We start from the raw sequence: 13,406 nt of genomic DNA on the forward strand, positions 1-13,406 counted from the left end.
CCACACTTACTGAACAGGAAGTGAATTGGCTGGGGGACGCTCTGGCCTGAGCTCGCTGGTGCCCGGGAGGACCGGTGAGGCGCATGCGCGGGGCGAGTCAGTGGAGAGTCCAACGCGGCACTTCCGGGAGAGCGGTAGACGGGCTGACGTGTGACGGGAGAGCAGCGGCCGCAGACATGCTGACCAAGTTTGAGACCAAGTCCGCCCGAGTGAAAGGTGCGTGTTGGCCGCGGCCTGGTCTCCTCCCGGGGAGAGCCCTGGATGTGACTGAGGGGAGGGCCTGGTGCGACCTGTGGCCTCTGTATACAGTAACCCTCTTCCCATATCTATCCTCCCATACTGCGGCTGCACCCATTTATCTGCTGACCCCCCAATAACTGTGCTACATATAGCACTGGCGTAGTGCAGACTGCGGGCAGTACCTGCGGAGGGGCCATACGGCCTGGTGGGATGGAAGTTACAGTAGTCCAGGTGGGAAAGGAGTGCCAGGTCATTAGTGTGGGAATCAAGGAGGGCAATGAATTGAATGGGCTGAGGGACAGACTGTCAGAGTATACCCAAACAGCAGATCTGGCGGGTAGAGATGTCGAAGGGTAGGGGGCGTTGGCGGGTTTGGGACGTGAAAGGGTAGGGGGTGTTGGCGGGGGGTGATGTGGTATGGTAGGGGGTGTTAACAGGAGGGGACATGGAATGGTAGGGGGTGTTGGTGGGAGGCGACGTGGAAGGGTAGGGAGTGTTGGCGGAGGGCGATGTGGTAGGGTAGGGGGTGTTGACAGGAGGGGACATGGAAGGGTAGGGGGTGTTGGTGGGAGGTGACGTGGAAGGGTAGGGGGTGTTGGCGGAGGGTGATGTGGTAGGGGGTGTTGATGGGAGGGGACAAAGAATGTTAGTGGGTGTTGGTAGGAGATGACGTGGAAGAGTAGGGGGTGTTGACGGAAGGGGGTGAGGAAGGGTAGGGGGTGTTGACGGGAGGGGACATAGAATGTTAGTGGGTGTTGGTGGGAGATGACGTGGAAGAGTAGGGGCTATTGGCGGAAGGAGACGAGGAAGAGTAGGGGGTGTTATCGGAAGGGGACGAGGAAGGGTAGGGGGTGTTATCGGAAGGGGACGAGTAAGGGTAGGCGGTGTTGGCACAAAGGGTTGTGGAGGAGTGTTGAGTAATAACAGAAGGTGTAGTAGAGATGGATGTCCTCAGCATGAAGATGATTGTAAAGCCATAATCCGCTGATTGTGTCTCTCGATGGAGAAGTGTGCTGAAACCGTAGTTATCCTAGTGCTAAACCATGGGGTACTACCATATGATGGAGAAGACCTTAAATGAAATTCTGGAGCAATACACTGAGAACCAGCATAAGACTGGGTGCACACTGTGATATTTCCTCCAATCCAGCAGATCAGACCGACACATCGGATAGTGTGTACCCATTACCGCACGATCCCGCCAGCCAACATGTCTTGTCCCATCTGCTGTGCTGTATGGCAGATGAGTCGACCCGACTGCCGACATCGTGCTGTTGAATGCGGCCATGAACGATATAGTGCACGCTCCTCCATTGTGTGCGTCCAACTGATATCTTGTTCCGTCAGCCGTGTCCCAAATCGTTGTAGTGACAGACTGTGTTCTTCAGGCCAGTGGAGCGAAGGAGTAGGGGGTGGTCTCCTGTACTGAAGAATCAGTAGTAGTTATTAGTGACCCCTTGGACTTCGCAGATGGGAGCCATTAGAAACATCACTCCAGATTGAAGGGGCCCACCTTAGCGTTAGCTGACTCGGTATATATCGCACATTCACGGAGTGCAGAAGGAAGCTTGGAGACCAGGCACCAGCATGAGAAAGAGTATCTATCCATGGATGGCTTCTGTATGGTGGAGTAATCAGTTACCCTATGTCTCACATATTTCTATGAACCAAATAAACAATGAAACTATTCCCAGTATATGTTAGTTTGATGCTGGCCTCCTAACATCACTGAGGTTGCTCCACCGTGTCCATCTTTCATTTTTAGAGGTCTGATGCTTCGTCCGTTTAATTTTTCTCACCTCTAGTCTACCATACTCCTCTGTAGGGATTAATTGCCCCAACAGGCTTCCCCCGCAGCCTTTGTTGTATAAAAATGCTTCCGCTCCTGGTCCATAGTAGTAGATACACTAACGCCGTCTAATTTGGTTTATCTGAGAGTCGCCACACTTTTTCCATGTTATTGGGAAGGCCTGTAACTGTATCCTGGCATTGTCCTATGAATATGTAATATTTTCTTTTTGTTGTCTCTCAGGCCTGAGCTTTCATCCTAAGAGACCGTGGGTCCTCACCAGCCTGCACAATGGCGTCATCCAGCTGTGGGATTACCGCATGTGCACACTGATAGATAAATTTGACGAGCATGACGGTAAGGGCGAGCACTGGGATGGGTATTTATGGTTGTGCTGCTGCTGTCTCTGCATGGCCTCAATATTGTCCTTTCTGTATTAGGCCCTGTCCGCGGGATTGACTTTCACAAGCAGCAACCGCTCTTTGTGTCCGGGGGAGATGACTACAAAATTAAGGTAATTAAGTTAATTGCTTGGCTTAAAATAAAAGGTGTTCCCGTATGTAAAATTCTCCATATTGACTGCAGATACTTGGTGCCGGATGTAGTAGTGCCAGAGTTCAGCGGCCGTGCGGGATGTCTTCCGGAATTGAACGTTTTATTTTTAAAGGGGAAATTGTGTACAAGGCATGGTTTAGCCTTGTACATGATTGCCCTTTTAATAAAATGTCTGAGTTCATCCGGAATCCCGCGCGGCTACCGAACTCGGGCGCTATTATATCCGGCTCTTGGCGTTGTACATGCTATCACGCTCAATGGGTCTGATCCAGAGATGCCGTACAGTAGTTACAACTGCTGCGACTTTGGCCGCAACGGCTATGGTAAAATAAGCTAATGCTGCAGGAGGCGTCTTGTGTAAACATGCGCCTCCTGCCGGGTTCTCCGATCAGCGCCTGTATCTAAAGACGCAGTGTCTGCTCATCTGCGTGAACATTCGGTCATCTCCATCACCTTCTGGTCACTCAGGATGTGTAATATACGCTTCCACTAGCTTCAGTACGCTCAGAAAATGTGGCAGACGCACCCTCATTTTCTGAAACACTGGTCGTTGGCGCCCGGCCCCAGTGTGTCAAATCATGCTGTCACAGACAGAGATTTGCACATGTGCAGTAAGGGTCCACAACAAAACCGTCATGTTATGTGCATCTCTGAATTAGGCCTAACCATGTTTTCTTTTCCTCAGGTCTGGAATTACAAGCTCCGACGCTGCCTCTTCACCCTCTTGGGTCACCTTGATTATATCCGCACCACCTTCTTCCACCATGTAAGTTATAGGCAGCCTGATCCGTGCTATCAGAAGAAGTGAGCAAAGTGTCATAGGGGTCTTGTCTTCATTACTCTCTATGAAAACGTCAGTTATTATCAATCTTCACTCCGGGTGTAGTATAAGGCTTCCTTCTAATTGATAATGAGGGTCTCATCTCTTACACACTACCAGAGAAGACTTGAGCTCTCTCAGAGGTGCAAGGTCATTGGGCGCCTTAACGGTCATTTACGATCTGCAAAGGTAGGGGGAAAACATAAGAGGTTGGATATTTTAACCGTCGGCCCATAACTAGCTGCAGAATTATTTGTTCAGCAGACGTAGGCATATAAAGAAGCAATATGGGTTTGTAGATATTGTGGTTTAAAAATGACACTTAGTCTAATGTTTTAAATAACCAACCTGCAGTATTACTGCATGCAGCAAATCTAGAGACAGTGGGGGGGGGGGGGCTAATCCTTTCCCACAATCCTTTGCTGATTGTCTGTAAATGATACGTCTTGTGCGGTGCGTTGGGAAAATGACGGATAATTCTTGTCTGGTTATTTGGCAGGAATACCCCTGGATTCTCAGTGCCTCTGATGATCAGACCATCCGGATTTGGAACTGGCAATCTCGCACTTGTGTCTGGTAAACTAACGTTTGACTGGCGGCTGCTCTCTTTCAGCTGATTGTCCAGGAAGATTAATTATTTCTAATATTATGTGTTTGTAAATCGTCTCAATTGAAAATTCATTACTCTATTCTTGAGCTTTGCATTTGTATCTATGGCCATACTTAACATGTTTCTCTTTCTTTCTTTCTGCAGCGTCCTGACCGGTCACAACCATTATGTAATGTGCGCACAGTTTCACCCGTCCGAGGATCTGGTAGTATCTGCCAGCTTGGACCAGACGGTGCGCGTCTGGGATATTTCTGGTGAGCTGCCCAGGTCAAGGGGGTCTTCTGCGCGGTAGCCCCCTACTCAGAACTGCAGTAGCTGAATGGTGTGGGTACAAGAGACCCTCTAGATATTTCAGTACTTGCGTGTACAACATGGCTGCAGAACCAGGTCCGCGCTAGGCACTGACGCTTGTCTAATCAGTTTCTTTTACACGTTACAATCTATAGAGAGAGCTAACAAAGTCTTACCAATAAAGTTTTGTGAAATAAAACAAAACTGTGGGTGAATCGTATGTGTTGTTTTCCGTGGAGGCAGCCATTTTTGTTGGTTGAACCAATATTACTAGGAATGGTCCTCTTTGACCTTAGCAAATCTATAGGGATTCTCATGGATAGGGTTCAGTAGGGAACATGTTGTCCTTCACTGAACGATATGGGTGTTAAAATACCTGTCACCTGGCACTAATTGTCAGACACTTCTTGTTGAATAAACGGTAAGTTCTCCCCCATGTTACGGAGAAGTTGCGCTAGGTCCGTTCTCTTACAGCTCTGGGCACTGGGAGGTGCTGTTGTGGCGAATACGGAAGTCCAAGCTTGTCTGTTGTCATAACAAAGGCAACTAAATATACAAATGTTCCTGGGAAGTAGAGGTATCTGAAGGCGGAGAACAGATAAGCCATAATAACCGTCATTAATGTACATACTTCTTGAAGCCAAGATGTTTCTGTTGGCCAGTTATAGAAAGGTGAATAATGTGCTTATGGGATGGATAGATCAGCTTCATTAAAAATCTCTTACAGCAGGGATGGGGAACCTTTGGCCCTCCAGCTGTTGTTGAACTACACATCCCAGCATGCCTTGACCGTTTTAGCATGGCCAAGTAGCACAACTGTAGCAGGGCATGCAGGTATGTGTAGTTCAGCAACAGCTGGAGGGCCAAAAGGTTCCCTATCCCTGTCTTACGGTATAGAATGCTGACAATTGTAGTTCAGTTGCTAGGGAGACTAGTGAGCCAGCTAATGTAGCATTAGGGATTTATTCTAGATAAAGCCACAACCAGGCCGTGACGTCCACAGTCCCTTCTGTCCTGCAGTTCTGAGTGGGGTGCCTCCGCTTGTTGTTAGGCACACGGCAGATCCGACCAGTTGCTTGGAGCGTGCGGCTGAGAGGGCTGGATCTCGGCCCGTCTTCCGCACACTCCGTCTGCCTACATGAACTTGGTGGGATTGCGTCTTCCCCCTCTCTCTCCGGATCTATCGCTGCTGTCTGACTCCCACTTAATGTCCTTTTTAATTTTCAAAGCATGTGACTCGTTTTACTGTGTGTGAGCCGCATGCTACGTCAAGTCACAGTGTCGACTAAGCTCTGGGCCCGGGAGCAGGAAGCGCTCCCCGGCAAAACTAACTGCAGCCAATATAATGCATCTTTTCTGCTTGTGGATGAAATGTTGCTTTAACATAAATGTATATGAAACGCTAATGTTGAACTCCCGGGTAGGGTGACAAATGCAGTCACCAGTGCCCAAGGGGCTGTACCTTGCAGCTGTCTTCCCGGTCTTCTTGGCTCATCTCATAACCCCGGCTGTGGGATGCTGCAGAGGGGATGTGTGCAGGAGAACCAATCGTAATTTGCATAAAAATCATGTGACAGATTACGGCTACTGATTGGTCCTCCTGCTTACACCCCGCAGCCATCTACAGGCGGTTTACACACAACTCGCACCTATCTGGGAGTACAGTGTTAATATTGCATTTACATAGATCTATTTGTGTAGCTGAGACGTTACTATGTATGTATTCTCTACTTGTCTGTACACTGTGTTCAGTGTTCTGTTTTATGTAACACTTGGTATGACTGCGCCCACTAGTGACTGCGTCTTGGTTACCATTGTAGTTTCATCCTCTTGTTTAATTTTTTATTTTCTCTATCGTCCTAGTGGATGCTGGGGTTCCTGAAAGGACCATGGGGAATAGCGGCTCCGCAGGAGACAGGGCACAAAAGTAAAGCTTTCCGATCAGGTGGTGTGCACTGGCTCCTCCCCCTATGACCCTCCTCCAAGCCAGTTAGATTTTTGTGCCCGGCCGAGAAGGGTGCAATCTAGGTGGCTCTCCTAAAGAGCTGCTTAGAAAAGTTTAGCTTAGGTTTTTTATTTTACAGTGAGTCCTGCTGGCAACAGGATCACTGCAACGAGGGACTTAGGGGAGAAGAAGTGAACTCACCTGCGTGCAGGATGGATTGGCTTCTTGGCTACTGGACATCAGCTCCAGAGGGACGATCACAGGTACAGCCTGGATGGTCACCGGAGCCTTGCCGCCGGCCCCCTTGCAGATGCTGAAATAAGAAGAGGTCCAGAATCGGCGGCAGAAGACTCCTCAGTCTTCTAAAGGTAGCGCACAGCACTGCAGCTGTGCGCCATTTTCCTCTCCGCACACTTCACACGGCAGTCACTGAGGGTGCAGGGCGCTGGGAGGGGGGCGCCCTGGGAGGCAAAATGAAAACCTATTTTGGCTAAAAATACCTCACATATAGCCTCCGGAGGCTATATGGAGATATTTAACCCCTGCCAGAATCCGTTAAGAGCGGGAGACGAGGCCGCCGAAAAAGGGGCGGGGCCTATCTCCTCAGCACACAGCGCCATTTTCCCTCACAGAAAGGCTGGAGGGAAGGCTCCCAGGCTCTCCCCTGCACTGCACTACAGAAACAGGGTTAAAACAGAGAGGGGGGGCACTAATTTGGCGTTAGAAATATATAAAAAAGATGCTATAAGGGAAAACACTTATATAAGGTTGTCCCTATATAATTATAGCGTTTTTGGTGTGTGCTGGCAAACTCTCCCTCTGTCTCTCCAAAGGGCTAGTGGGTCCTGTCCTCTATCAGAGCATTCCCTGTGTGTGTGCTGTGTGTCGGTACGTGTGTGTCGACATGTAGGAGGACGATGTTGGTGAGGAGGCGGAGCAATTGCCTGTAATGGTGATGTCACTCTCTAGGGAGTCGACACCGGAATGGATGGCTTATTTAGGGAATTACGTGATAATGTCAACACGCTGCAAGGTCGGTTGACGACATGAGACGGCCGACAAACAATTAGTACCGGTCCAGACGTCTCAAAAACACCGTCAGGGGTTTTAAAACGCCCGTTTACTTTAGTCGGTCGACACAGACACAGACAGGGACACTGAATCCAGTGTCGACGGTGAATAAACAAACGTATTCCTTATTAGGGCCACACGTTAAAGGCAATGAAGGAGGTGTTACATATTTCTGATACTACAAGTACCACAAAAGAGGGTATTATGTGGGATGTGAAAAAACTACCATAGTTTTTCCTGAATCAGATAAATTAAATAAAGTGTGTGATGATGCGTGGGTTCCCCCCGATAGAAAATTATGGGCGGTATACCCTTTCCCGCCAGAAGTTAGGGCGCGTTGGGAAACACCCCTTAGGGTGGATAAGGCGCTCACACGCTTATCAAAACAAGTGGCGGTACCGTCTATAGATAGGGCCGTCCTCAAGGACCAGCTGACAGGAGGCTGGAAAATATCATAAAAAGTATATACACACATACTGGTGTTATACTGCGACCAGCGATCGCCTCAGCCTGGATGTGCAGAGCTGGGGTGGCTTGGTCGGATTCCCTGACTAAAAATATTGATACCCTTGACAGGGACAGTATTTTATTGACTATAGAGCATTTAAAGGATGCATTTCTATATATGCGAGATGCACAGAGGGATATTTGCACTCTGGCATCAAGAGTAAATGCGATGTCCATAACTGCCAGAAGATGTTATGGACACGACAGGGGTCAGGTGATGCAGATTCCAAACGGCACAAAGGTGTATTGCCGTATAAAGGAAGAGGAGTTATTTGGGGTCGGTCCATCGGACCTGGTGGCCACGGCAACTGCTGGAAAATCCACAGTTTTTACCCTAAGTCACATCTCTGCAGAAAAAGACACCGTCTTTTCAGCCTCAGTCCTTTCGTCCCTATAAGATCATATCTGCCCAGGGATAGAGGAAAGGGAAGAAGACTGCAGCAGGCAGCCCAGTCCCAGGAACAGAAGCGTTCCACCGCTTCTGACAAGTTCTCAGCATGGCGCTGAGACCGTACAGGACCCCTGGATCCTACAAGTAGTATCCCAGGGGTACAGATTGGAATGTCGAGACGTTTCCCCTTCGCAGGCTCCTGAAGTCTGCTTTACCAAGGTCTCCCTCCGACAAGGAGGCAGTATGGGAAAAAATTCACAAGCTGTATTCCCAGCAGGTGATAATTAAATTACCCCTCCTACTACAAGAAAAGGGGTATTATTCCACACTATATTGTGGTACTGAAGCCAGAAGGCTAGGTGAGACTTATTCTAAATCTAAAAAATTTTTGAACACTTACAAAGGTTCAAATCAAGATGGAGTCACTCAGAGCAGTGATAACGAACAGGAAGAAGGGGACTATATAGTGTCCCGGGACATCAGGGATGCTTACCTCTATGTCCCAAATTTGCCCTTCTCACTAAGGGTACCTCAGGTTCGTGGTGCAGAACTGTCACTATCAGTTTCAGACGCTGCCGTTTGGATTGTCCACGGCACCCCGGGTCTTTACTAAGGTAATGGCCGAAATGATGATTCTTCTTCGAAGAAAAGGCGTCTTAATTATCCCTTACTTGGACGATCTCCTGATAAGGGCATAGTCCAGGGAACAGTTGGAGGTAGGAGTAGCACTATCTCGGATACTGCTACAACAGCACGGGTGGATTCTAAATATTCCAAAATCGCAGCTGATCCAGACGACACGTCTGCTGTGCCTAGGGATGATTCTGGACACAGTCCAGAAAAAGGTGTTTCTCCCGAAAGAGAAAGCCAGGGAGTTATCCGAGCTAGTCAGGAACCTCCTAAAAACAGTGCATCATTGCACAAGGGTCCTGGTAGAAAATGGTGGCTTCCTACGAAGCAATTCCATTCGGCAGATTTCACGCAAGAACTTTTCAGTGGGATCTGCTGGACAAATGGTCCGGATCGCATCTTCAGATGCATCAGCGGATAACCCTATATCCAAGGACAAGGGTGTCTCTCCTGTGGTGGTTATAGAGTGCTCATCTTCTAGAGGGCCGCAGATTCGGCATTCAGGATTGGATGCTGGTGACCACGGAGCCCAGCCCGAGAGGCTGGGGAGCAGTCACACAAGGAAAAAATTTCCAGGGAGTGTGATCAAGTCTGGAGACTTTTCTCCACATAAATATACTGGAGCTAAGGGTAAATTTATAATGCTCTAAGCTTAGCAAGACCTCTGCTTCAAGGTCAGCCGGTATTGATCCAGTGGGAAAAACATCACGGCAGTCGCCCACGTAAACAGACAGGGCGACACAAGAAGCAGGAGGGCAATGGCAAAAACTGCAAGGACTTTTCGCTGGGCGGAAAATCATGTGATAGCACTGTCAGCAGTGTTTCATCCCGGGAATGGAAACTGGGAAGCAGACTTCCTCAGCAGGCACGACCTCCACCCGGGAGAGTGGAAACTTCATCGGGAAGTTTTTTCCACATGATTGTAAACCGTTGGGAAATACCAAAGGTGGACATGATGGCGTCCCGTCTGAACAAAAAACGGGACAGGTATTGCGCCAGGTCAAGAGACCCTCAGGCAATAGCTGTGGACGTTCTGGTAACACCGTGGGTGTACCAGTCGGTGTATGTGTTCCCTCCTCTGCTTCTCATACCTAAGGTGCTGAGAATTATAAGACGTAGAGGAGTAAGAACTATACTCATGGCTCCGGATTGGCCAAGAAGGACTTGGTACCCGGAACTTCAAGAGATGTTTACAGAGGTCTTATGGCCTCTGCCGCTAAGAAGGGACTTGCTTCAGCAAGTACCATGTCTGTTCCAAGACTTACCGCAGCTGCGTTTGTTGGCATGGCGGTGGAACGCCGGATCCTAAGGGAAAAAGGCATTCCGGAAGAGGTCACTCCTACCCTGGTCAAAGCCAGAAAGGAGGTGACCGCACAACATTATCACCACATGTGGCGAAAATATGTTGCGTGGTGTGAGGCCAGGAAGGCCCCACAAAGAAATTTCAACTCGGTCGATTCCTGCATTTCCTGCAAACAGGAGTGTCTATGGGCCTCAAATTGGGGTCCATTAAGGTTCAAATTTCGGCCCTGTCAATTTTCTTCCAGAAAGAATTGGCTTCAGTTCCTGAAGTCCAGAACTTTGTCAAGGGAGTATTGCATATACAACCCTCTTTTGTGCCTCCAGTGGCACTGTGGGATCTCAACGTAGTTCTGGGATTCTTCAAATCACATTGGTTTAAAACCAGTCAAATCTGTGGATTTGAAGCATCTCACATGAAAAGTGACCATGTTCTTGGCCCTGGCCTGGACCAGGCGAGTGTCAAATTGGTGGTTTTTTTCTCAAAAAAGCCCATATTTGTTTGTCCATTCGGACAGGGCAGAGCTGCGGACTCGTCCCCAGTTCTCTCCCTAAGGTGGTGTCAGTGTTTCACCTGAACCAGCTTATTGTGGTGCCTTGCACCTACTAGGGACTTGGAGGACTCCAAGTTGCTAGATGTTGTCAGGGCCCTGAAAATATAGGTTCCAGGACGGCTGGAGTCAGGAAAACTGACTTGCTGTTATCCTGTATGCACCCAACAAACTGGGTGCTCTTGCTTTTAAGCAGAATATTGCTAGTTGGATGTGTAATACAATTCAGCTTGCACTTTCTGTGGCAGGCCTGCCACAGCCAAAATATGTAAATGCCCATTCCACAAGGAAGGTGGGCTCATCTTGGGCGGCTGCCCGAGGGGTCTCGGCTTTACAACTTTGCCGAGCGGTTATTTAGTCAGGGGCAAACACGTTTGTAAAATCCTACAAATTTGATACCCTGGCTAAGGAGGACCTGGAGTTCTCTCATTCGGTGCTGCAGAGTCATCCGCACTCTCCCGCCCGTTTGGGAGCTTTGGTATAATCCCCATGGTCCTTTCAGGAACCCCAGCATCCACTAGGACGATAGAGAAAATAAGAATTTACTTACCGATAATTCTATTTCTCGGAGTCCGTAGTGGATGCTGGGCGCCCATCCCAAGTGCGGATTATCTGCAATACTTGTACATAGTTACAAAAATCGGGTTATTATTGTTGTGAGCCATCTTTTCAGAGGCTCCGCTGTTATCATACTGTTAACTGGGTTTAGATCACAAGTTGTACGGTGTGATTGGTGTGGCTGGTATGAGTCTTACCCGGGATTCAAAATTCCTCCCTTATTGTGTACGCTCGTCCGGGCACAGTACCTAACTGGCTTGGAGGAGGGTCATAGGGGGAGGAGCCAGTGCACACCACCTGATCGGAAAGCTTTACTTTTGTGCCCTGTCTCCTGCGGAGCCGCTATTCCCCATGGTCCTTTCAGGAACCCCAGCATCCACTACGGACTCCGAGAAATAGAATTATCGGTAAGTAAATTCTTATTTTTAAGATTTTACAGTGTATTTATTTACGTGTCAAATAAACGGACACGATTGATAGATATAAATCAGTCTGTTTTCTGCAGTAGTTCTGGGTTGGTTACGCAGTCACATGACAGTAGTGAATCGGACATCGCATAGTAAGGGTTGGTTAAGTTTAGATGTACCGTCGGGGGAGGGGTTGGGTTGGGATATTCTTTATATTAAATGCAATGCACACCATGCACGTTTCCCTGCCAGCCACTGTTCATCTGAACTAATCCATTTCTCTTCCGTGGTTTTTAACCAGTGCATGCCTAACAAATAATACCTGCCACTGCAATGATATCTAATTATTAATCCACTCCCATCCCACCCTCCCAAGTTTACAGAGTACACTGGTCCATCCTAAGTGTCCTTCCCGCCCTCTTTGTTTGTGCAGTCACAGACATTTTCCATTCATGCTACTGCAGTGTCCAGCCGAACATGTCTCCGCTCACGTGCTCTTCATCCGCCATCTTGTGGGTGCCACATTCCGCTCATCCATGATGTAGGGATGGCCATCGGTGGTTAAGCTCGCTGGCATGAAACAGTCGATGTGACCCATTGATGGTTTGCACCCATCCATGATCACTCCTGTTGTGGGAAAGACAGGCGGTGGGCCATTCAGCAAGGGGAGCAGGGATTAGTGGTATAACGGGGACAAGATTTGGCTCTGATACCCGGGGGGTGTTGTCCATCCCAGTCAATAAGGGGGTAAATATTACAGATATAGTACCCAACTATATCTCATGCAAATCGGTCATATTGCCTTCACAATGATAGCTGTTGGCTACGCCATAACCATATCACCAGCCGAGTCTGTAGCTCTGTCCTGGCAGTACCGTTCTGCAGTGCCAAAGTTAGGCTCTTTAGGGAGTGAAACCCAGCAAAGTCATAGGAGGCAGCACACGTTACCCGGCTGGATGTGTGCTCTGGCTTTTTCCATCGGGCTCTGACGTTCCCCACCCTTTATACATTCTCTAGGCAGTGATAATTGGAGAATTGAGCCAATGCACAATAGCTGTTGTAATGAGGGGCACCCAATGTTCCACTAGCCGGGGAGAGGGAGGGATATAGTAATATGTGCAATCGCCAATCTCTTGATGAACAAGACGTCTGTCTAGTCAACTCTGCCCTTGTGGTGTGTGAGGGTGCCAGGAGACATAAATTGGTCATGTACATTAATGGTCTCTTCCCTGCTCTCCTCCCGGAAAGGCCTACGGAAGAAGAACCTCTCTCCGGGCGCAGTGGAGTCTGACGTCCGTGGAATCACCGGGGTGGACCTCTTTGGGACCACGGATGCTGTGGTGAAGCACGTTCTGGAGGTATTTCTCACACATCTTATGGTTAGAACTACTGAACCTGAATCAGTGATTTGGTTAGTGCTTATTAGTAAATAACAAAGAGGACCTTTAATGGCAGCCAGTGAGGTCGTCAGTGAGCGAATCCAATGTACTGAATCCAGTCTTACTCTTCTTTGTTAAAAAGCAGTGTATAGGCATTAATAGGTCACTTGCTTTCCCTTCCCCTCCCATTAGGGACACGACCGTGGTGTGAACTGGGCAGCTTTCCACCCCACCATGCCTCTCATAGTGTCCGGGGCGGATGACCGGCAGGTGAAGATCTGGAGGATGAACGGTAAGCAGCCAGGGGTTACGCTCCAGTACAACGTATGTAAAGCTAGACTGAGAATCAGAGGTAGCCGGTTC

The 13,406-nt window shown here is 48.7% G+C and overlaps 1 protein-coding gene across 5 annotated transcripts in view; it reads left to right on the forward strand.

Annotated features, from left to right (window-relative positions):
* COPA (COPI coat complex subunit alpha) overlaps positions 1-13,406 on the forward strand; it is a 237,460-nt gene that overhangs the window by 201,713 nt on the left and 22,341 nt on the right. For 3 of the 5 annotated variants that reach the window (XM_063946945.1, XM_063946941.1, XM_063946942.1), the window contains exons 4-10: positions 2,273-2,386; positions 2,470-2,543; positions 3,270-3,350; positions 3,904-3,980; positions 4,159-4,268; positions 12,913-13,022; positions 13,236-13,335. In XM_063946945.1, the coding sequence (XP_063803015.1) occupies positions 2,350-2,386; positions 2,470-2,543; positions 3,270-3,350; positions 3,904-3,980; positions 4,159-4,268; positions 12,913-13,022; positions 13,236-13,335 (589 nt within the window). In that variant the 5' untranslated portion in view covers positions 2,273-2,349. Of the gene's footprint in view, positions 1-16; positions 217-2,272; positions 2,387-2,469; positions 2,544-3,269; positions 3,351-3,903; positions 3,981-4,158; positions 4,269-12,912; positions 13,023-13,235; positions 13,336-13,406 lie in introns of those variants that run through there. The other 2 variants (XM_063946943.1, XM_063946944.1) reach the window with 2 other exon arrangements.

The sequence above is a fragment of the Pseudophryne corroboree genome, chromosome 12, assembly GCF_028390025.1.
Source record: "Pseudophryne corroboree isolate aPseCor3 chromosome 12, aPseCor3.hap2, whole genome shotgun sequence".
In the NCBI taxonomy this organism is placed as follows: Eukaryota; Metazoa; Chordata; class Amphibia; order Anura; family Myobatrachidae; genus Pseudophryne; species Pseudophryne corroboree.